Consider the following 24,856-nt stretch of genomic DNA (forward strand, 5'->3'; position numbering starts at 1 on the left):
GTTTTCCCCACGTTAAAAAGTTTGAGAAAGGCAGCTCATTAATATATTAAAAGCAAGGTCAATATTGTGCACCACCAGTCTTTTGGGGTTGAATGTCTCCTAGCAGCATTCCACCCACTCGCAGTTGGCCCAGGGCAGCAGTGATATACCATCCTGGAGTATGCAGCAAAATGTTGCAGAGAATAGCATTCATATCACTAGAAATAGATATGTGGTGAAAGAAACATGTGAATGGAGAGAGGGGTTGCTCCGTGGGGGAGAGGTGATCTGTAGGGGGGTTCCCAGCTGAAAGTTAGGCCAATAAGGGTATATCATTTATAAATTGTGTACTGAGCACAAGGAAACACAATACAGCACCTCACTATACCATATGTAAAATGCAATTTTACAAATGATGTAACATTCTTATTGCAACATAATGCCAGCATTTATTAGGTATCAGTGCTAACCCACTGGTTGACTTATCACTGGGAGGTGCTCTTAAATTTGACAGATGATTAATCCATGTATGAGCTTGTTAAATTCCTTGGAGGTGTCATTATTATTTAGTAAACTAGGTCCCTCCAACCAAAGTTAGAAGAATCCTGCTGATACTTGGTTGTAGAGTAACAGTGAGATTAATTTCCCCTCAAGAGAACAGCTGACAACAAGCAGCCCTTGACTAGCTGTGAGTCAATTTATGTTACACAGGAGTTTCCAGATAATGAAATATAAATGAAGATGGGTTTACTGAACTTTGAAGGTGTTTTACTGCAATCTATTTAGTGACAAATAACCTGCTTAGTAATTGCCTAACAGCTTTCTCTGCACAAGGTAACTTTTTATTGTTTTGCAGCATTTAAGGGGTCACCAGGCCTAACATGCATGACAATGTATATGAAAGCTGCCTATGGAAGTTGGCAGACTTTGAGGTGCAAATGCTGGAAGTTTTTGATGTTTCTGAGATCATTCAGAATGAATTGTCAGGTGTATTTGAACTGGAGCTGACATCCTTCTGGCCTATAATGGCCCACTTCAAACTGCTTTTGCAATCACATACACCTGTATGGGGGGAAGTGGTTCTGACATGAACAAAATCCCATTGGCAATTGCCCTAAACTAGCCTTTCTCCACTAGGTCTACTCTAGAGATTATTGGGGTGCCCCAAGCAGTGGACAAATAATTTCCCACCTATGTATGTATTTCTTTTACTTCTAGATTTTACATTATCACACATTACAATGCATATTAATGTGCATAGGTGTGAACCCAGCCTTAATCATAAGTAAGGAATTCTTTCTAATCACCCCTAACATAAGAGGAATTATTGCTACCTATCCCCAATACAAAGGGTATTTTTCCTACTGACCTCCAATGTGGACATTGGGCTTTGAAGATAGAATATCATTAATGAACCTGTGTGATCCAGCAAATCTCATAAGGATTTCTTACAAATCCAGGTCATACATACCACTAACCATTACAGCAGAACTAAAGTACCACTTTTAAGAATCCATGGTTAGACAGATCATTGGCTACAAGACTTTTCTAGAGCTGCCTAAATTTCCTGGAATGGGTTTTCTCATCCTATTTGGCTTGCTCCTACTTTCTGCCCATTTAAAAGAGAACTCAAAACCCATTTCTTCAAACTTGCCTACCCGTCTTCTTCTGTCTTTTGAAACCGTCACTACATCCCACTATTCCATATCTCCCCTCCTATTGTGTTTTAATTCCCCCACCTACTAGATTGTAACCCCTCCTACCTACCTGATTGCACCAGCTTTCTGTCAAAAACCTGAACTGCGCATGCACAGAGTCAGCTTTAGTTAGCAGGTTACCCAGGTTCCTCCGCACATGCCAGGAATGAATAAACTTGCATGCAATCAAGGTGGCTGAAGATTGTCCACCAGAAGAGAAGAAAGAAGATGGCAGCACCCTGCGAGGGTTCGGGGACAGGTGAGTAACACAGGGTTTAGTTCTATTTTTAATGAAAAAAGCTTTGTTTCCACTGATCCCCAATGTAAGGGGACATCAGTGTAAGAGTGCCCCTCTCCCACTCCCCACCAAAGAGGCTTTCTCCCTTTGATCACCGATGTATGGAGTAAAGAAAATACACTCGAAAGATTTTAAAGTAGCACCAAGGAACAATTTTGAGCATTTTATTTTGCTGTTTTTAAGGCTTGCAATATTTGGTATCGATTTAACAAACACATTCTCATCTTTTAAACTCCCTAGCGGTAACCCCGAATGTGACTCGGGGTAGGAAAAGGTTGCTGAGAGCAACCCCGAGTCACACTCAGGGTAGGTAAACCTAGGTTTTCTTCTGTTTCCATTTCTTTTTTTATTTCACCCTTGCCTTTTAATGTTCTATTTATTTTTTAATTTTCATTCACTTTCTTATATTCTTTTTATTTTTATTATATCCTATTTTTTTCTTCTTTTAATTTTACCTGTACCCTTTTTTTTTTTCTTTTTTTTCTTTTCGTTTCTGCTTTTCCCTTTAATTATCCCTTCCTTTTTACTCTTTTCCATTCCATTCTCTTTTACTTTTCATTTTCCATTTTTTTTTTTGTTTCTTTTACTCTTTTACAATTTTCTTTTTTTTTCACGTCTTTTTACCTTGTTTCCATGTTTCCTTTTATTTAGAATGTTCTCTTTTTTTCCTCACTTCCTTTCCATTCTCCTTTTCTATTTCCTTTTTTCTTCTACCCTTTTCTTTTACCTTTTCTACATTTCCCTTTGTCATGCTCTCTAATTCTCCTTACAAAACAGAAGACAACTTGGCACATATGTCTCATTTAAAATGCCACTAATTCATAAACCTTTGTGGAAGTGGAACTTGAAAACATGTTGTACACCATCTGCAGTCTTTGAGGACCAGTTCTCAGTGGTACAAGACAGATTTCTAAGCACTGAGATGAGTCTGCTATTAAATATTTTCCCTCTAACTACTGTCAGGAACAAAGCTTTTTTTCCTTTACTGGACAGCTTTCTTCCTCTATAAACCTCACTAAAACCTACATTTATCTGATATTTTTCCACAGGCACAAACATAAGTGTCAAACTGCTTGTTTTTATTTGTAAAATATCTTTTAAAACGATTCCTCACAAATAAATCTCAAGGGCATTTCATGGGAATAACTCTTTAGCCCATGGGCATTATGAGATACTTGTCACACGTTATGCAGGACTATTGCAAGATTGTCATTTCATTTATTTTTCTACTTCCAGAGGTTGTTCTTATCGCTTTCTAAAAATGACCCAGCCCTTCAGATAATCAACCAGTAATTTCAGTTTGAACACTTATAGTTTGTGAGAACTGTGGGTTATATTTAACATAAAACAAACATTGACACCTAAAGTGGACCTCTCACCAAAATTTTTACTAGACAAACCTAAGTAAAATAAAAATTATCTTCTTTTATTTTGTTTAAAAAAAGGGGCAAAGCCTTTGGTGATTGGGAGTGCAGAGCCTCCTGGGATACCCTTGTCACGCATGCCTGGAGGTTTTTGGGGCTTTTTCCTACATTGGGAAAGAAAATGATGGCGATCTTACACATACGCAGTGAAGTGGGCACTCTTTTTTTCCCATTTACAGCAGGCTTCGTTACCTGAACTTGGGCCTGTGCAGCGAGAAGAAGATGACGGCGGCAGGATGAAGGAGGATTACAGGGCAGCGTGGGACCCAATCGAGGACATCATTTTTTCACCTTCACAGCCGGCTATGTCACTCAATCTTGCACCTGCGAAGAGGAAGAGGCATTCCAGGACGACGCAGGACCCGATCATGAGAAGGACCAGCGCCATCGAGGGACCTGCAGGATTAAAAGTAAGTGTAATTTTTTCATTTTCTATTTAGTTCAGCTATTACCATTCTGTTACAGGGTGCCGCCATCTTCCATCTTTTCTTCCTCCTGTAGATAGTCTTTGGATATCTGAATTGGCCATGCTGGGGTGACATAACTCCTGCACATGCGCAGCTCAGTGAATTTGACCATTCCCTGGTACGATCAGGCGCTTTATTACAGAAGGGACATCGCCTGTCCCTTTCTGCAATAACCACTCACCTGATCCTACAAGGTGGGACATTAGTTACTATTAATATCCAGTATTTATATAGCGCCAACAAAATATGCTGCAGCTTTACAAAGTCCATAGTCAAATCACTGTCCCTGAAAGGGGCTTACAATCTAATGCCCCTACCATAGTCATATATGATTACACAGTTTAGGTCAATTTTGGGGAAAGCAAATTAAGCTGACTGCATGTTTTTTAAATGTGGGAGGAAACGGGAATACCCAAAGGAAACTCACACAAACACAGGGCGAACTTGTAAATTCCATGCAGATAGTGACCTGGCCGAGATTCAAACCTGTGACCCAGCATTGGAAGGGCAGGGTGCTAACCTTAATAAAGCAAATTACAGCTCATAATCATTTGAGCATATTGTACATGTAAAAAAATAAAAAAATAAAAAAAAAGGCTTAATATTATAAATTACACTACCCTAAATACATGCCCCCACACACATTCAAAAACAAAACTTTTTTTCCTGAAAATTTCCCTGATAAATAATCATCCTGAAATCTGTAACTTTGCCAGAAATTCAGTGCTTATTTTATTATTTTTTAAACTACTTTACTAATTACCTGGATTTGCTCTTTACTATTTATATATCTATCTATCTATCTATCTATCTATCTATCTATCTATCTATCTATCTATCTATCTACTATTTTACTTTATCCTATATAGTCTTCTACCATCATAGGCTACAGTTCTCTTTTTTAATCTATCCTGTTTCTTCCACATTCTCCATGGACTATTAGGATGGAGTGGAGTTTGAAAAATCTTTGCTCCTAAGAAGGATCAGAAGCTACAACAGTGAACCTTGTACATTGGTTCATAGGTCAGAGCTAAAAAAAAACCCTAAAAACATTTGTGTCACTCCAAACTGTGATGCGTGATACAGGAACAGTGGTGTCATTCCAGATGGAGGGAGCAGCAGGGGACTGTGATGGGAACTCCAGTAATGACACTTCAATATGGTCCCCTCTCCGATCTGCCAGGGTAAAAGTCATTATTTAGATTAATTAGCCGGGGATTCTTGAGTTTGATCTACAGATCGGGCAAAGGTCATTGCTGTCCTCTTGCAAGATGAGGTCCATATAAATCTCATCGTTCCTTCGTACTGCTGAGTCACGTCTTATTTTTCAGCTAATGTGATCATCTCTGATCCAAACACATTGATTACTGTTCATAAAATCTTATATAAATCTAAGGGGTCCCTTTAAATCTATGGACTGTAGTGTGTGCAAAACATGACAATATTGGTATATGTAACAAAAATCTGCTTGCATGCTACGCTATATATTCAGAAAGACTACAAAATTAGACAAGTCTTCTTCTTGGTCTGTTTCCATATGTTGGAATGCTCATGTGCTCACAACTCATGTGCACAACTCATGTGCATTATTGCACCACAACAGACTCTCAACAGCGGTCTCAATAGGGCCTTAACCTCCTGGGCGGTTCATTTCTGTCTGGTTTTATCTCTAAAAGCAGTACATTGTTTTTCATGAAAATTTATGTTACAGTATAATATAATAGTATGAGTATATTAAAGTTTAATACACAAAATCATGTCAGAATAATAATTAAAAAAAGTTACTAAATAATTAAAAAAATTACTCCTACTATTATTTTATACTGTAAAATAAATGTTCATGAAAGACAATGTACTGCTTTTATAAATCCACTGTATTGCATGCAATATAGTTATTTTGTATTGAATGCAATACAAATGAATTTGAATTTCCCGCCCCGCCTTCGAACAGAACATCTGCACACACCGACTTCACCGGGAACTCCCCGGTGACTTATCGGGTGCAGGGAACGTCGGCCAGAGGAAAAGAGAAGACGCGAAGGACGCCGGCGGATCAGGTAAGTCCCGATGTACTATTGTTTTCCATAGGTTTACCTAACCTGAGAGTGACTCGGGGTTACTGCTTCCAGCTTCTTCCAGCTTGGGGGTTACGGCTGGGGGGGTCAATGTGGCTGGTTTTGCATTATATGGGTCATCTTTTCTCTTTTTTTGATATTTTCATTAGCAAAAGTCTAAACTGCGCACACATTGGCCCTGATATATTGAAGCTCCCCAAGGCTGGAGACGATACACTTTCATCAGTGAAGCTGATCCAGTGATCCAGCAAACCTGAAATGGATCTGGTCAGGAAATGAAAATATTAGACAAATAGCTAATGACTTTTGGGAAATCTGTTCCAGGTTTGCTGGATCACCCAGCTTCACTGATGAAAGTGTATCCTGCCCAGCCTTGGAAAGCTTTAATGAATCAGGCCCCCAAAAAAATATATTCACCACCTCTTATCTCAGCCTTTGTTAACATTAATACCATGAGAGAACCCTTGAAATAATTTTCAGGTCTTAAGGAACCCCTTCTATTTATACTAAATCCACAGCTCACACAGCATGGTGGTCAGTTGGAAGAATGCCTCTTACATTGCCGCCCATTGGGAAGAATGTCTCCCTTACAGATAGCAAAAAAGATTATTGATGTCACTTAAACTGACCTGAAAGTCAAAAATTGCACCTCTAGCAAACTTTGGAGAAACCCTGGATTGAGAAACACCACCTAATCTTATGAGGTAGAGATGAGAAGGTGGTGTTCTGTAGTCCAAAACCAGAATAATAAATCCAATCATTTAAGTTTGCTTCAAGATTTGCATTCAGTAACATTGAAGTTTTTGTTTGTTCCCTTGCACAAAGTAAAAAAAAAAGCACTTGCATATTTTTAGTCTTTTGACAACCCTACATTTTCTGCAATTAGTAAATTACCTTTTCCTTTTATGTTTTTTGGAATAACCTTTAAAACACCTTATAGAAGGACAGACAAAGGTCATCTGTCCCACCAGGCTCCTTTGTTCTTTGTCAAAAAGTGGACGCAGCTAATGAGGTTTGTTTGTTGCAGCACAAATTTCCCGACACAGATAGAGATCCTTTCAATGGAAACAAATTTGTTCGGCTTTACCTGGTAACTTAGCGATTAATAATAGCCCTGAGATGCAGGTCAGAGGGGTCACTTTACCAGCCTGCCGGCGACGTCTGCAAGGCACAGCTCGTTCAGATATACCATCAATGTAACTGCAAATTAGAGAATAAAACTGAATATTTTGTGCATCTTTTAGATCTGGACCATTTTTACAGCATGTCATTTATTGAAACAATTAAAATGTACTCAGAGAACAAGTCATATTTCCATGGCCTATTTACACAGTTGAAAGAGAGCCCAATCAGTTATTATTATGAATATTATATCTTAAAGCATATCTAACCACAAGAACTGCTGTTATTGAACATTTTCAATGGTATATTTTATAGACCAAAATATTTTAAATAGGAGAAGTTCTTTGTTGGGATATGCATACACTTTAAAAAGTCTATTCAAATATTTGGTGGATAACTAGTATTGTCTATGCAGCCTTTACCAAATGGAACACACATTCTAAACTGTATTTTAACCGAGCACGCTTGAATATGAAATATTTACTTTTGCATTCTTATTAGACTTTATGCACTTTTCTCCCCATAGGAGCTGGGGAACAGAGCTGGGAGACTACCTGAAGTCCATAGGCAGACCAGACCACTGGTATGCCCAGACCACAGGTTGTCTGGTATAGTAGACTGGCTGCCAATGTTTCTGCCATTAAATGGTAAAATAACGGACCTTTGTCAACACAGACGCAGATTTAAACATTATTATGTTTAATTTCTACATGCTTCCCCATAAAAAATTTCACTCAGAGGCGGAGAAAGTGCACCACACTCTACAAGTGTGTCTGTAGTCACATACTTCTGTGAGACACGTTTGGGCACACATATTCCCCTACAGGGGGTCTGAATAATAAAAGCTCTCAGGCGCTAGAGAGAACACTCTTTTAAGAAAAAATCAGTGTTATAGCACAAACGTAAAAATATTCTCTAAATCTCATGTTATATGTGTTCACATATGTTAAATACTGGAGAACAGCCACTCTACATTTTTTGGAGAACACAGCGTCTTTGTTAAGAGTGTATCCTCTCTCCACTCGGGGAGAGTTATAATTGTCTCTGGGCACGTGGTGTCTGAGTGCACATGTTTTTTTCTGTAAAATCACGTGTGACTCACAGTCTTTTGTGGTATATTTTTGAGCCCCCTCTCTGGGCCAAACTGTTTTATCAATGGCCCTTATTTTGGTTTCAGGGGGTCACGTTTGGTTTTCAGAGGTCTCCGTTTGGTTTCCATTGTCTTCTTTTGTTTAAGGTGTCAATTGTCCATTCATCTCTTTGGAGGTATTCATGGGCAATTTATCTTTTTATACAGTGGTTACCACCACACTCCGGAAAAAAAAAAATTTTTAGGCCCCTACTAACCTTTTTCCTTCCTTTTCCCCCACTTATACTGCTAAAACAGCTAATTAAATCAATTGTTGTATTAAACAACGGAGAAATGAAAACAAAAATTTGAGCCTTCACATGCTATATGAAGAAAATGTAAAAGGACTTATAAGTCCGTGAGAAAACACGAACTACGCTTGGCTGGATGAAACTTCATTCAGAGAAACAATCTATCCTACCGGACATTGTTACCCCATTATCACTTCCAGTAAGCCAACACTGACAGCATACTTCCATCTCCAAAATAAAGATGTATAATTCTAAATGCACTGTAGCTCTTGGGAACATTTTTTTACCAGTTGAATTCTGTCCCATGCTTGTACATCCTACCACCCTCTAAAGTCTATGGACACTTTTAGAGTAAAGAGATTCACTGGAATTAGGAAAAAATTAGTATGAGTATAGTAATCTTTAAGGAGAAAGAGAGATTGATAATGGGTTCTTCCCATATAATTTTAGGTTTGTTTTAGGCTACTCCAATTTACTTCAATTTGGTACAGCAAGTACAAAGTCATATTACAACATGAAGCTTGAGCATTGTAGATTCCAAACAAGTACATGCATCTATAGCTAGATAGTAGGCAATAATTGATGTAAAATAATAATCATGGACAAACCATTTGTTATAGCATTGCGGTCGTCATGAATAGGTAGTATCGCCTCAATCCCGACACATTTCGGGATTCTTTAGTGACTTTTAATTTCGGTAACTGATCACTTGGTCACGATGATATGAGAATAGTTTTGAGGAAGACAGGCACTACTTTTTGCATGTGAACTTGTATCTGAGAATTCCCAATCTCCAAAGTGCTGCTATAATATTTATTCCTAAGGGGAATGTAGGGTTGTAAAAGAAATGTTCACTTGGTTTTTTTTGCAGGTGTTTGAATAAGAGAATAGTATACCCCTATGTTTTTGGACTTGCTATACGGTAGGTATACTTAAGAAAAGTACCTTCTGTTTGATGATGGCAGTATTGTACTTCCTCACTGGGGTCTGCTTGTTTAGCTGTACCTGTTCAGTGTGGACCTTGAATTAAGATATTCTTCTTCTCCCACTTTTGTTTATATTCAGCACTTCCATCATAGATCTGTTTAATGGTGAATTACAGAGCAAGAGATCACAGAAGGTGACAACATTAAACACACGCTTTGCAAAGCATAATATAACTAATCTCACTGAAGGGCAAATAATTCAACAGAATCTCTTCTCGGCAGAGGGCGAGTGACTACTGTACACCCGCAGTGCGTAACTCATGGTAAAGACCTGGCCATCGGGTATTAACACTTAATTAAATCTATACGCATCAGTGGGCGAAGTTCCAGTGTTTCAAGCAAAGGTTAATTAGACTAGCTGTTTCTGAGGAACAAATCTGAGGGATGTTAATTGACCCAAGCTCTGCCGCACATTCTGCCCCATAGCAAGATGTGTGTTCCCTGTGAATTCTCATTGGCTGGCAGAAAGCAAGCGGCTTCTAACTACCAATTTTTATTACAACTACTATTGTTGATTTTACAAGGCTGAAAAAAAAAGCCATTGTTCTATCAGACAGCTCCAAATGCTTGTCAACAAGGGGAATGGCAAATGTCTGCGAGAGCAGCCAAGGATACGCCAGATGGCAGACTAGCCTGTTAGAGCTGTTATGGTAACAGACATGGAAGCGCATAATATTGGAGCTGGACCTAAAAGTGGAGCTAAACCCTCGATACTTACCTATCCCCATTCCATCTCTATCTCTCTTCTTCTTTTCTTCCTGGAGAGATCTTCAGCTTTTTCTATTGGCTGTGCCAGGATAACTCAAACTTTAATCATTCTCAGTATGCGCAGTAGAAGTCAAGATTGCTAGGTTTCCCTGGCAGCCAACGCTGAATTGCGCATGCGCAGCTCAGCTAAATTTGACATCTGGGTGGCGATCAGGCAAGTAATTGCAGAAGGACATTTCCTGTCCATTTCTGCAATAAATAACTGTCTTATGGTGGATGCTTCAAAGTAGGATTTTAGTTCCACTTTAAGGCTAATTTCAGACCTGTGGTTGACCAAAGCAGTCTGCAGCAGGCTCAACTACTCTCCCAATCACTCCGATTCAGTTAAACCACTTTGTGCAGGTGGATGCAGTGGCAGTGCAGTAGTGGTTGCTGAACACAACATGTTTCTTCTAACCACCCTTAAGCAGCCAACCGGTTTCCATTGACTTGAATGCAACTACCTTCAACCGCAGAACGAAGTGGTTGCAGTTGCTTCCTTATGTACATAAACTTCCCTAAAACACTGAACTGCACCAAACTTCAACCTCACATCTAAAAGAGGCCTAAATGAACTTTTCATAATAGAAATACAAAGCATCAATGGTCTCTATTTGGTGCCTTTTTAACCAAAACACCATTGTTTTTCATGCATGCAGTCACGTTTTAATGCGCGCTGTTGTTCTTGGTCAGTGATTGACTAAGTTTTATAGGAAAGACAAGGAAAGAATGACACCTTCAAAAACAAGTTGGATATTTTAACCTCTATAATTCTGTTCTGACTGATTCCTTTTTTAGAGAATCTCACACAAAGTAAAACTGGTGATGCACTGCCTACATGTTAACAAAGGATTTGAACCTAGATGACTGAGGTTTTTATTTTTTTTTGAGGTTGTGTAGGTGTGTAAATGTATTCAATTTTTATATCCCCACTCCCACAACCAACCAATTCTGCAAAGTATGGATATATATACTAACTTGATGGATTTATAGACACTAGAGGTCTTTAGCTTCAAACCTTTGCAGAGGACCTTTTGCAAGGTGGAACATTAGATCTATGTACACATGTATGCATATTTTTTAACCAAATTGGTGTAGACTTTATTTTGTTCTGACTAACTGGTAGGTATGCTGGGGATCTTTTTGTATTGTATTCTTTTGTGAATTGCATTGCCCAAGTGCACCTTATTTATGCCTTGTAAAAAATAATGTTGTTTGATGTTTTATTTCGGCAAAGGGATGGCTCATGGCATCATGCCTGATAAATTTGGGTTTCAGTCAAAATATGAAGCAAGCTGCGTCTGTTCTTAATTCATTGTCATAGATTGACAAATAGATACATACATCATTTCAAATATAAACTATTTTAAACAACTGTCTTAAATCCATTATAGTTACTGATTTATTCAAATATTTCCTCTTGGAAAATTAAAATACTTTTATAAGCTGTTCTACCTACTGGGTCAAATGAGGCAAATTGGATCTCATTTAATAAAGCTCTCCAAGACTGGCGTAGATAGACTAATATAGGAAAACCTGGGTGATGCAGTAAACCTGGTAAAGATTTCTTAAACATCTTTTATTAGTTGGCAATTCTGGACCAGATCCATGTCAGTTTTTCTGGATCACCCAGGTTCTCCTATGATAGTCTTACTTCTCTAGTCTTGGAGAGCTTTAATAAATCAGGCCCTTTTTAGGCCATCATTACCTCTTTTTAGCCAGTTTTCGTTATCAGTGACGCCACCCTGTCATTAGTCCAAGGCAGGTTCAAGCTGCCAGCCACTGTAACAAGTTTTGTATTTTATGCATGAAACTTATTGTTGTGAAATCAATTTTACATAGTTAGGTTGAAAAAAGACATAAGTCCATCAAGTTCAACCCCTAGGGAAATAAACATTTCCCATATATAAAATCCTATGGTCATAATTGATACAGAGGAAGGCAAAAAACAAAACAAAAAAACCCTGGGACGATATGCTCCAGTGGGGTCAACATTCTCTGTTATCTTTACTTTAAAACGTTCATACCCAGTTATATTTTGTGGTTCTACAAGTCATCAAGCTTTTTCTTAAAGCAATCTATGAAAATTCCTGAAAATACTTCCTAAGGGAGTCTATTCCACATTTTCAGTGCCTAAACTTCTCTAGAGAGTTCTCTATATGTACCATTTATATATTTATACAGGGTGATCATATCCCCCATTCAGTTCAGCTAATCTCTCCTCATAGCTGAGCTCCTCCATTCCTTTTATTAGTTTAGTTTCCTTCTCTGCACTCTCTCCAATTCCACAATGTCCTTTTTGTGAACTGGTGCCCAAAACTGGACGGCATATTCCAGATGTGGTCTGACCAATGCTTTGTACAGGGGCAAGAAAGTGGTTAAAATAAAAGACAAATGTATATTTTGAATGCTGTTGTCTCAGGTATTATTCCTATACATCTGACCAATGCTTTGTACAGGGGCAAGAAAGTGGTTAAAATAAAAGACAAATGTATATTTTGAATGCTGTTGTCTCAGGTATTATTCCTATACACTTACCAGAATAAAATATATATTGCTGAGGGCTTTTTACAGTGCCCTTCACTGAAATCACCCAAACTCAAAAGTTTTGAGGGGTGTCCACATGCTTCCGCTCATTACTTTGCTCCATTTGCTGATTATGAGCTTTTTTGTTTTTTTGCAGAAAAGAACTGGAGGAATATGCCACCATGAGAGAGAAGGAAAAATTAAAGCAAGATTTAGAAAAGGAAGAACGCAGAAAGAACTATGAAGCCAGGAAGATGCATTACCTCCTCAGTACAGAGCAGGTTAGTATACAATACAAATCCCTGACAGCTCAAGGAAGCCTCAGGGAGCCGCACACTGACAGAGACAAAAGAGCCAGCTGAATAGGACATGACGACTTGAAAAGATATCACAAAAACACAACTTCTACTTCAATTAGGGAGTTTTCTATGTGTGAGGTCAGATAGCATGACTGCTCAGTAACAGCGCTGAAACACAAGCGTCCGTGTCAGCACTTTCATCTAAAAGCGAAAAGGAAAACAGAAATGTTAGACAGCCGCAACTAATTTCCATCGGCTTGTTGTCTTGTTGTCTTTACTGGGATTTTATTATTAGGGGGGCTTCTGCTAAGCGTTATTTACATCTAATCCATGGAGAGTGGAGGCTAAATTTTACACCTGTTTTGATTTTTTGTTTTTTGGAGTGATAGTCTCATATTTTAGTCTTCTGGACCAACTAGGGAAAGTGTTAGATCAGGTCAATAGATACCAGTATAAAATAAAGTAATAATACAGTCAAAAAAGCAACCAATCGGAATTCATTTGTTAAAGATAAGGTTTAGTCTGGTGCTTTACTTGCCAGGGTGCTGTGAATTGATTCCTGAAAACATCACAACATTCTGCCTCAGTACTATAAATAGTATTCTAATATACAAGCAGTTGGCTTGAGCCTTGGTGGTGTCATGCAAATATCTGCCTTGATGCAGTTTTTCTCAAATAGGGTTCCTGGAGATTGTTAGGGCCATAATTTGTGCCCCACAGGTTAACTAACACCAATGATCCTTTTGGCTATCTGTAAGGGTGACATTCTTCTCAATGGCCAGCAATGTAAGAGACATTCTTCCTACTGACCACCACACTAATGTACTGTGATCTGTGAATAGAGTAATTATAAAATAGGTTCCCTGAAGACCTGAAAGTTTTTTCAAGGCTTTCCCCATATTAAAAAGATCGAGGAAGACTGCCTTGCCTTAGCAATAGTTATTCAAAAAGTGTCAGCATTCCTAGACATACATCATTTGCATGCCGACTGCCCTAGCAAATGCCCACATGTGATGCTGAGCTTCTGTGGTAGAAGCTGAAGTCAATTGAGCCAGGTAAAGTTCAATGAGGTGAGCCAGGAACATTCAGGCTGAGAAGAAAAGTAAAAGGTGTTGCTGGATGTCCTGGAAATAAGGCGGGCTCCCCCTGAATTTCTACAGCTTTAACGCACGCTGGAAGAAACTTACAGTGTTCAGTGAAATAACTGATTTCTGTACAGGAGAGAAGCCTTTAGAGCTGTGTACTGAAGGGAAGATTTATTGGATCCCAACCCAGTAAATACAAATTTTGAAAGGTCACAATACTCTGCACTGCTTTCCTGTATCCTGTATTACTCCAGTAGCTCCCAAGGTCAGCAGGGCTTGATGTGCATTTGTAAAGTAGACACCACAGTGCTTCATACATGTGTATGCATGGTATGGCCAAATCAGAGCCTAATTCTGTTTTCCCGATTATTAACCAATTACATTAAAACCAACTTGCATTTAAAATGAGACCCAAAGACCTAGCCTCCCTTTAACATTAAAACGTGAAATTTTACCTAATTTTGAATACTAAAACCTAAATTCCAACCCAAGCTCATGCCTTCCTCTCTTTAATTGTCTCTAACCTTCCTTGGCATTGGGCAGTTCCTTGTAGAATAGTGGCACCTCTCGCTGCATTCTGGCTGAGAATCCTTGGCTGGCAGTGGAACTTTGATGCCCTTAGCTCACAGGAAGACATTCCTATCCTTCTTTGCTTTATTCACAAACATTTTCTCTGGAATTGGGCTTTAAAATTAAGCCCCAACCTAACAAGTAAACACTTATTCCAATCAGTAAAATCCCCCTAGCTGATTCTTAATGCTTAACCTTTTCTCTAATCATAATTTAACCCTTGACTGTATTCCCATCTTATCTGGGGCGAATTCTAATATTATCATCCTAAAATGTACTGGCACTGACAATATAAATGTTTAGATGTTGTAGTGCCTCCTGTTAGCTGGTAAAGTTAGTTTATGATGGATTTTGAGTAGTACACCTTAAGGACAATTATTTATTTTGCTTTTTACATCTTTTAGTGTCATCAGTATTGCTTGTTTAGCAGCATATGTTTGTTGAAGGTTTGCACATAATTAATTATGCTAATGTGCCGCTGTCAATATGTACTTCATGGGAATGATATACCTGACACTCTGTTCCCATTTTATACATCCCATGGCAATTCAGTACTGTACAAATTAACAACTTCCATTGTTCGGGTAAATGAAGACAGCCTGTGGGCCAGATGCCATCTTCCTTTGCTTTACTTTAGGTCTGAGAATTAAAAAAGCACTCCAGTCAAGAAGCAGAATTCAGATGTAAACTTGCAAAGTGTTTCCTACAAATCCTAGGGCCTTTACCAGTCTCATTAAATCTCCTTTATTCATAATGAGTCCTTGTAATTGGGGACAGTACAGTAGCTGCACAAAGGAGAATTGTACAATTCCCTGGAGGAGAAAGACATGCATGAAAACAGGAGCTCAGTTCTGGATTCTGCTCAGAGCAAATCTGTCAATTCCTTTGATGGGTTTATTGTTCACAGCAGTTACTGTACTGACCACTAAGTAGGTAGATGTAGGGTTTCATCATCAACACGAGGAACATTCTTTCACTTCAGAAATGAAGAATATCATGCATTAAAAAACACATCCCAGTATTACACATCCCAATGTTCTCTATTTCTAATGAGAATTTTTCCACTATTCCACCTCTAGCCAGGTCAATAGGCATGGGCATATCTACAATTTATGCATATTGTGAAGTTGCACAAGGGCCTTTTCATTTATTATGGGTTTGGTTTGTGCTGGGCCCACTGTAACATAGGCCCGGCACTGCTAAGGTAAACAGATGAGTAATAGAAGACATACTTAATCGTGCTCAAATAATTTTCCTGGTTTGTAATATGCCAGGGGGTTCCTCGACCTACTGGATCTGAAACGTTTAGAGTACTTGCACCATTTTTTCTTGACATCATCTGTACTGGAAGTAAATAGAGAATTCAGTATTTCACATATGCTACTCTTATTATCTATTTTTTTAATCCATCTACACACAGTAAATAAGAATTTTCAATTGGGCAGTTAATTAGGGAAGGAGGGTGTGCAGATATTTTTCTTTGACTTTTTTGACCTCTGTTAAGGGAGCTTTCGTGTACACCAGCTTGGCTTGCAAGTTCTCACTCAATTGTAGAATATCCAGTAATCTTCATTCAAAAGCTAATCCTCTTATGTGTAACAAGTGGTGTGACACCCTGTAAGTATTTTAGGCCTGATTTATTAAAGCTCTCCAAGGCTGGAGAGGATACACTTTCAGCAGTGAAGTTGGGTGATTCAGCTAACCTGGAACAGATTTCTTCAAAGTCATTTACAATTTGTTAGCAAAAGATTTGAATCTTAGAGCAGATGCATTCCAGGTTTGCTGGATCACCCAGTTTCACTGAAGAAAGTGTATCTTCTCCAGCCTTGGAGAGTTTTAATAAATCAGGCCCATTGTCTTTTACCCTTAACAGGACACCCAACATGACAGAGGAAGACCTCTGTTGCACCATTACTTGACTTCCATCCTTCTCAACTTTTGTATAATTTGCAAATCAGCATCTACGAATGCTCACCTGTCCAGCAATCCTCCACAACTCCTTCCTCAATCTTCACCCCATGAAATAGTTTTCAGGCCTGGCAGCCAATGTTAGCCATGTATACTGTCTTATGGCGGACAGAATGATGTCAATACTCCCTCTTGGCCCCGGCTACAATTCCAGTTGGCACCTGGTATTTGGTGGCCGCTGTAATAAAGGAAAAAGACAGAGTGGGGGGCATATGAGAATTGTAAAGTGATCCAGAAGTGGGCTTTTCACAGACATTGGGCCTGATTTAAAAGGCTATTCTATTTTACAGATTTTTAAGGATCTTTCTAATGCAAACTACAATCTTATTGTTGTATAGCTTTTTAAACTCATTCTGCCTCTGCTGTATAGTAATATGTTTAAGATTTCTTGCTCATTTTCTAATTGAGACATGCCTATATGCTGGGAGGTCTAAATCCATATGCTGCAGGTAATAATTAAAGCCTGAGACACCAAGAATGAATACTTCAAACAGTAAATCACTTCTTTACTATAGGTTATTGTTTTAACCAAGCTAAAACATTTCTCAAATCTGTAAATAATGTTGTCTGCTCCACCTACTGGCTCACACCACACATAAGATATTTGCAATGTGTGGAGAAATAAATGTATGCGGCATGGAAAAACTGTTTATATTTTCAGAGATCAGCTTATGGTGTGATTTCTTCATCATCAAAATTAAACGAGTGCATAAAGGATGTATAATTAAAAATTACATCTGCATAATACATGCAACATTCATTAGGTTCATAATTAGATAGGTTAATATTTACTCCAATCTGAAAGAATACTACAGACATAAGAAAAACATGCGAGCTGTTAAACAATTAAGTAATTGCTTATAATTGCAGTCATACTGTGCATGCACATGTGTATAAATACACATAAAAACACACACACATAAATATATGTATATATATATATATATATATATATATATATATTTTATATATATATATATATATATACAGACATAAATGTTCAATAATAACTAAATACAACCAATAATAAAAAATATTAAAAATCAAAAATAACTTAAATAGCAAAATGTTAAAAGATAAAATATTTAAAATTATTTATTATTCTATTTTTAGATGTACTTACACACTTCCATCTTCTACTTCCATCTACTTCTATAAATAAATATATCTCTTTATTGGTAATTACATTCAGCTTGTATTATTTTATTTTTTCATCTTTTCTGTGTGTACAATGATTATAAGGAAAAAGGATCACCATGATGGCTCAGAAATTAGAATGTTGTTTCTTAAATGACTATAATTGTGCAGGTCTACATGCAAAAGATTATAGTTGTTAGCAGAAGAAACATTGGGCCTGATTTATTAAAGCTCCCCATGGCTGGAGAGGATACACTTTCATCAGTAAAGCTGGGTAATCCAAACCTGGAATGGATCCAGTGCAGGATTCAAAACATTTGCTAGCAAATAGCAAAAAACATTGAAGAAGTTCATTCCAGGTTTGCTGGATCACTCAGCTTCACTGATAAAAGTGTATCCTCTCCAGTCTTGGCAAGCTTTAATAAATCAGGCCCATAGTGAGAATTTGGATTTAATACTAACAAATTTGTGTGTCATGTAAGCGTGTTCATGTAAGTCTAATAACACATCTGCTCTTTCATTGGCCAACAATTCACCCTGTGGTCTGCTATGACACAGAAAATGGTTTCAAAGTTTTGTCAAAAACTTTTTTAACAAATCCAATCCAGGTTTTTTTGATCACCTATTTCTCAATTATGGTCTATTTTCTCTAACCTTGAAGATCTTTAGTAAATTTGCGTTTGAGTTTGCATAGCAGTTTTAAATATTGGAGTCCCTTTTACAATCCAGTTACAATCCTTTTTCACAGTTGTGCTTGGTTATTTCTACCTTTTAACACTCACAATTCTGATGGACATCACATGGTAGGCACCTGGCTGGGCTGCAGCATTTTATAACTTTAGTTATTATTTCCACCTTTCTTAAGTGTTACTTTTTTAATTACCTTTATTTTATATTTATATATAATTGTTACTTTTTATATTTTCCTCTCTTATAACTTTAGTTCATAGTTTTTAGTTTTATGTTGCTTACAAATGTTTTTTTTTCATTTTGCATACACCTCTCTTGTTTTCGTAATGTCTCTTCCTCGCCACGGTCACTACTAGAATTAGAATTAGTATCTGTTTTGTTTGGGGACATTTTGAAGTAGGTTAGAGTCCCTTTTTTGTCTGCTTCCAGACTATGTATAATAGCGACAGTGGGGAATAATCATACGGAAGGTCAGAACATCTTTACAAAAGGTTATTTGTGAGCTACTCGATCATTGTATGTGCCACATGTCTGCCGCCTCCTTAAACCTCTTACCGCTTCTCCACTCATGATACAGTGAAAGTCATCGCCTAAGTGGTGATTATGGCACATTCATATCTTACCACACAGATTGGGAACGTGACCTTAGTAGCTCCGCTGGCCTTTCCTACCCCCGAGACAAAGAGAATCACAAGTTTTTCCCAAACCTCAAACTCATGATTAATAATGTTTCCAGTCAAGCCATCAGGGAATAGGGCCGAGCTTTGTTGCCAGCCACACCAAGGATATTTCACGTCCACTATTTTTAGGAAGAACACTGATTACAGGAGAAAATAAATGAGAAAAAATCCCATACTGCCAAAAAGTTATCCATCAAAAAGTTACCTCAATTAATTTTGTACCTTAAAATAAAATGATGATTAAAAACCCTGAGTTACACTTTTTACATGATGGCTTCTTAAAATAATAATTTGGGCAATGATCGTTAATTATCTTGTTGGGGCCAATTTACCTAACCAGTTTTCCTTTCTTAAATGCTTTTTAATACTTGAGAGATATATTTTAATTAATCTTTATTAATATTATTGGTATTTTTATGTCTTTTTATTAAAACAAAAATAAACATTTTACACTATATATATTCACCTATGGATAGGGAATGTTGAAATAGCTATATAATTTTTTTTCAGTATTTAGAATGAATACAAAAATAAATATATTTCTCAAGGGAACATAAAGTTTTAGTTTTTTTTTCTTTTTAGACATAAATTTAATGTATGATTGTAAATTATCTTATTTTTTTTCATTGCATTTATATTTATTTCATAAATTTATATTTAAGTAATTTATGTGGTAGATATAGGATTATTCTATCACAGCTTTCAGTAAGATACAGTACAGTATTTTATTTCAAAGTGAAAAGAATAGCATGAGATAATTGATAGATTTTAGTTTGTTATATATATATATATATATATATATATATATATATAATTTTAGTTATTAGATAGACATTCATGTCCTGAGAGGTTGGTTTGGGGCCATTAAACAAGAATAGCACAGCACACCATACCGTTGTAAAAGGGTAAAGTAGATTTAAATCCAATCAATAAACTCCCTTATATTAGATTTTTATGTTAAAAGCACAACTGAACTTTTGGACTTAATCAGCCAAACAAACTCTAGGTCAAGTGCCGACATAGTAAAGTGCAAAGTGTGCTCCTACACAAGGGCCTCCTTAGCCAACAGGTACCCCAGGTCAGTTCAGTACAGGGGCCCCAAATCAGCTTTGCACACTGACCCACTATTGGCTGTGTCCACCACTGTTCAAGCTGCATTAAAACAACGAGTGTGCAAAATCTTACACTTCGATTTCTTTATCCACAACCACAAGAAAATTCTGTCCTGTATCAACATACTGTAGAGCAGTGTTTCTCTGGAGTTCCTCTAGAAGTTGCTGGGGGTTCCTTGAGTAATTTTTTCCTCCCAAGTCAATTACCATTGACACCAATGATCTTTTTGGCTGTGGCAGCCTTCCCAATGGCCAGCAATGTAGGAAGCATTATTCTTTTTGTCCACCACACTAATATACGATGAGTTGTGGATATAGTAGTGGAGTTGGGCTTTTGAAGAATAACTGATGATTCTGCTCTGAAAGCATTTTTCGAGCATTTCCTATTATAGAATAACACCTGTATGCTCAGTTGTAGATCTGCATTGTCACCTTGTCACATGCGCCACCAGTGGAGACTACAAACGGCCATATCTCTACACCAGTGTTATCTTTTTAACATGGGGGAACTTTTGAAATACCTTTCAGGTCCTCAGAGAACCCCTTTTATAATTACTATATTCAAGGGGGTCGTGGGAAGAATGCCTCTTAGATTGCTGGCCATTGGGAGGGCTGCCATCCTTACAACAAAAAAGTTTATTGGTGTTAGTTAAACTGACCTGAGAAGCATGAATAGTTCATGGCTCAAGGAACCCCTAGCAACCTCTGGATGAAATCTGTGTTCCATGGAACTCTGGTTGAGAATTGCTGCTCTCCACGTTGCTGATATAATCTATCATTGTCACTATCAGAAAGCTGGTACAGAGCAGGTATGTGCACTTGACACTGGTACATGTTCCTGTAAAAGTATCTAGAAATGACTGGAAGAGATCAGTGGCAGATGTGGAAAAAAGAGTGAAAAAAAAAAAACATGGTGAGTATAATATGCAGTGTTTTAGCAATCAAATTATCATACGGGTTTACATCTACTGTAATACTTGTGTGTTCACTAGGCCAGGAAAAAGGTTGGAATGGTCTCAATGGGTCGACAACCCACCCTAACCCACACCTTTTTTCATCACATACTCATTGGCTGCAGCCCTTGGTCCTGTTTGATCCTCTTTATTGCTGAATGTCCTATCCCCCCCAAGATGGATTTGCTCCTCATATTTTCAGTAATTGATAAGTACAGCCAATTGTCCCCATGAGGCATTGTAACAAGCAAGACATTTCAGTTACCTAGCTGATTTTTTTTTTCGTGTATACAAAGTAGCAGCTAACAAAGTTTCTGCACAGTGCTTTAGCCTGATGTAACGGGAGGAAAGCCAAATATTAAAATAGAATACAGGACACAATGTTCCCTGAAACATCCTGATATAGATTCAGTCCTAATAGACAAGACCTGCAGAGCAGTCCCTGCACTTCCCATCTATTGCCCTGACAGCTAAGCATAATATTTTCTTCGCAGCTTGTTTTAGGTCAAACTTTTAATTCTCCACTGTTTGCTGGTAAGATTAAGCTTTACTTGCCTATTGCTGCCGCGATACCGGGAGCTGTAAACTGGTGCCCAGCCAAAAGCAGAAGCAATTCAATTTCAGGCTTTGTGGAAAAGCTGCATGTAAACACCTTTAATACATTTTTGTAAAATTCTTTTTTTAATCCTGATAGACTTGTATTAAAAGGGAGCTGCCTGTGATGCCTGGCATTTGCCCTATTATCTTTTTTTGTATTTTATTCTAAATAAGCCAGAGTAACGCCATTTTCTGAATTGATTCCAGATTGGGTACATTGCAAAATTTAAGTGGCCCTTCCACTAAAATGTACATTGCTCTTGCATTGGCTGGGCCCCCTTCCCTTCTCAAATCACCTACTATATTAAGGTTGTAAAGAGTACCTGTAAATGGTTCAGTTAGAATTATACTTACCATACCCCTGTCTTCTGCATTGCTGGGTGTGATGTCACTGTCCTGCCACATGGGGCTCTATTGATAAAACAGGGATTCTGACATTCCCTCCAACATTCCCTGGACCGGGAAGATTCTGGAAAATTCCCAAGCGGGAATTTTTCAGGAAATATCTGATTCCCTGGTATATAATTAGAGCCCTTAGAATCCTATAGAATGGAACACTATGATAAGAAGACTCTTCAGTCCATTGGAAGAGAATCTTCATGAAGAATTACACCTGTCTTGCATTTCTCAGGACTGTACCTGGAAGGACAATGACATGACCTATGCAGCACAGGCATAAGTCAGGGATAAGGTAGGTATATTTCTAAATTTACCCTTTACAGGAACATTTTTTCCTACATATACAGGGTGATTAGGGAAGAGAAAGCGAGCTCTACCAGGTTAGGCAAACCTTCCTATTGGGTGAAAGCTCCACTTTAAAGTGCATCTCTTCAATTTAGTTATCAACACACTTGAGTGTGGATCTAACAGGTTCCTATTGCTATCTGAGGTGATGCTGGGGAGATTTGGATAATATTGTTTAACTTGGACAAAAAGCAAAACAAAGTTTTCAACATGAATATAGGCAGCAATAAAAACTGATGGAGATTTCAGCCTTTCACTACTCTAATGGCCCATTCAGACCTCAGTGTCTGATGCATTGTATTAACACATGTTTTTCATGCAATATTGTTCGGTGTTTAAATAAATGGGTTAACAATGCACCAAAATACCACAAAAAGAGATGTGCGCCGTTTTCAGCACTGCACCACAACACACGGTAGTACAGTACAATATTACCATATGTTGTGGTGAGCTGCAATGACCACTTTCAAAATAAATAGTGTAGAAATGTATGTTAACTTATGTTGATGTAAAGCTTGAGTTATTTCATTTATTACTGCCCTCAAAGGTATAAATGGGCCCTAATGAAAAACAATGCTTTACTGCAGCCTGTGTCCATCCTGAAGATTTCTCTACTTCCGGTTCTACCTGTTCTATTTACATATTCTACTAATAACTATTATTATTGGCTCTTGTTTGCTTTGTTAAACCTCCACTGGGCTGTGCAATTCATTATTATGAAGCCTGCAAGTAGTCATTGTTATTAAAGATGCCGAGAGTCTTGTAATGCCTCTCAGAAGCTTCTGTACACCAGTCTTTCTCCAGTTTCACTTACATTTTTTTAGAGATAGCCAGACAAGGCAAGCCACACTTTTAGAGATTCTAAAAAAGTCAGTTTTATGCCTTGGCACTGCACCCTACTTCCCAGGCATTACTTTGGAACTTTCTTGCAGTAAATATATCATATTGGCACTGCAGTGATCTGTGTCATGCTGCTAAAATGCATTCAGCCACTAGGGGGCTCACACTGCAGTAAACAGTAAATACATGAAATCTTAGCAGACTGGTCCTATGCATAGAAGAAGCACTGACTGCACCTTTAAAGCTGTGCTGGCCAGCATTCACACTTCTCTGCTTGTCAGCAGTTCACTGTTGCAGTTGGCTGAGAACTAGAAGACATAAATCACAGTGGCAATAATAAAAGATCTGCTTTTGGTATAGAGCCAGCTAGATAGGTGCAGTTCCCCACATGTCTAAGCGGGTTAATGATACCGGTGTGTTTGTAGCTTATGTTTCACCCAACACGTCACTAAAAAAAAAAGTTGTATGGATGTCATTTGCATAGCAGCGTTACTGCAATCCCTGCCACAGAGGAGCTTACAATCTAATGACAACATAAACCAGGAACTAGAGAAACAATGGGTCAATTTCATTGCACGTATTGTTTACAAGTTTGTAAATTTGTGTCATTTGATTTTATTTTTAAATATGAGTTTAGCATCTTTACATCACAAGTACCTATTAACAATAGAGTGTACTCATTCACTGTATTCACTGTAAAGCCTAGCACTATCTATAAGACATGGCGGTTTTAGGATGTTGCTGTCTGTGCTAGTGGAGAGGGAGAGGTGGGTGTCCTTCCTCTGAGCCATAATGAGGTATGAGGTATAAAAAACAGTTTGGAGGAAGTCTTAAGAGAAAATAAACCTCCACCAGGTTTTATATTTATTAAGAAAGCCCAGCACTACATTTCTGAAAGACATGTCTGTTTTGTTGCACTTAGGATGTTGCTGTCTGTTCTAGCAAGCAGGAAGGGGTGTTTTTTTTTCCTCTGACCCCATTCAGGTATAGGAAGTAGTTTGGAGGAAATACACTTCATAGAAAATAGAGTTCCACCTGCGTTTGTAGAACATGCCAAAGTTTCTAATAGGAAAGCCTAGCACATCCTTTCTGGGAGACATGTCAGTTTTTTTTCCACTTTGTTGCTATCTGTACTAGCAGGACGGGAGGGGTGTGTGTCCATACTCTGAGACATTCAGGTATAGGCAGCAGCCTAATGGAAAGTAACACTACAGAATATAGAGCTCCACCTGCTGGCGGGTGGTGTAAGTGTCAGGAGCGGACATAGGGAGGTGCAAAGTGGGCTATTGCATGAGGGCCCTGGACCCTCCCCAACCAATGGGGGTCCCCACAGGGGCCCCAAGTCAATTAAGCCAGGTGGGACCCAAGTCAGTTCTTCACATAAGCCCACTGTTGGCCATGTGAGCCAATGGTTATGGTCTATCTAAAGCCAAAACTTTTTTTTTATTTTGAATATAATGCTGAGTGGTTCAAATCCCAG

The 24,856-nt window shown here is 38.1% G+C and overlaps 1 protein-coding gene across 1 annotated transcript in view; it reads left to right on the forward strand.

Moving 5' to 3' along the window:
* Nucleotides 1-24,856, forward strand: part of SPATA17 (spermatogenesis associated 17) — a 90,131-nt gene that overhangs the window by 30,171 nt on the left and 35,104 nt on the right. Inside the window, exon 6 of the mRNA XM_072410470.1 lies at nt 12,859-12,982. Within this exon, the coding sequence (XP_072266571.1) occupies nt 12,859-12,982 (124 nt within the window). The remainder of the gene's footprint in view (nt 1-12,858; nt 12,983-24,856) is intronic.

Source organism: Pyxicephalus adspersus, chromosome 4 (genome assembly GCF_032062135.1).
Source record: "Pyxicephalus adspersus chromosome 4, UCB_Pads_2.0, whole genome shotgun sequence".
Lineage (NCBI taxonomy): Eukaryota > Metazoa > Chordata > Amphibia > Anura > Pyxicephalidae > Pyxicephalus > Pyxicephalus adspersus.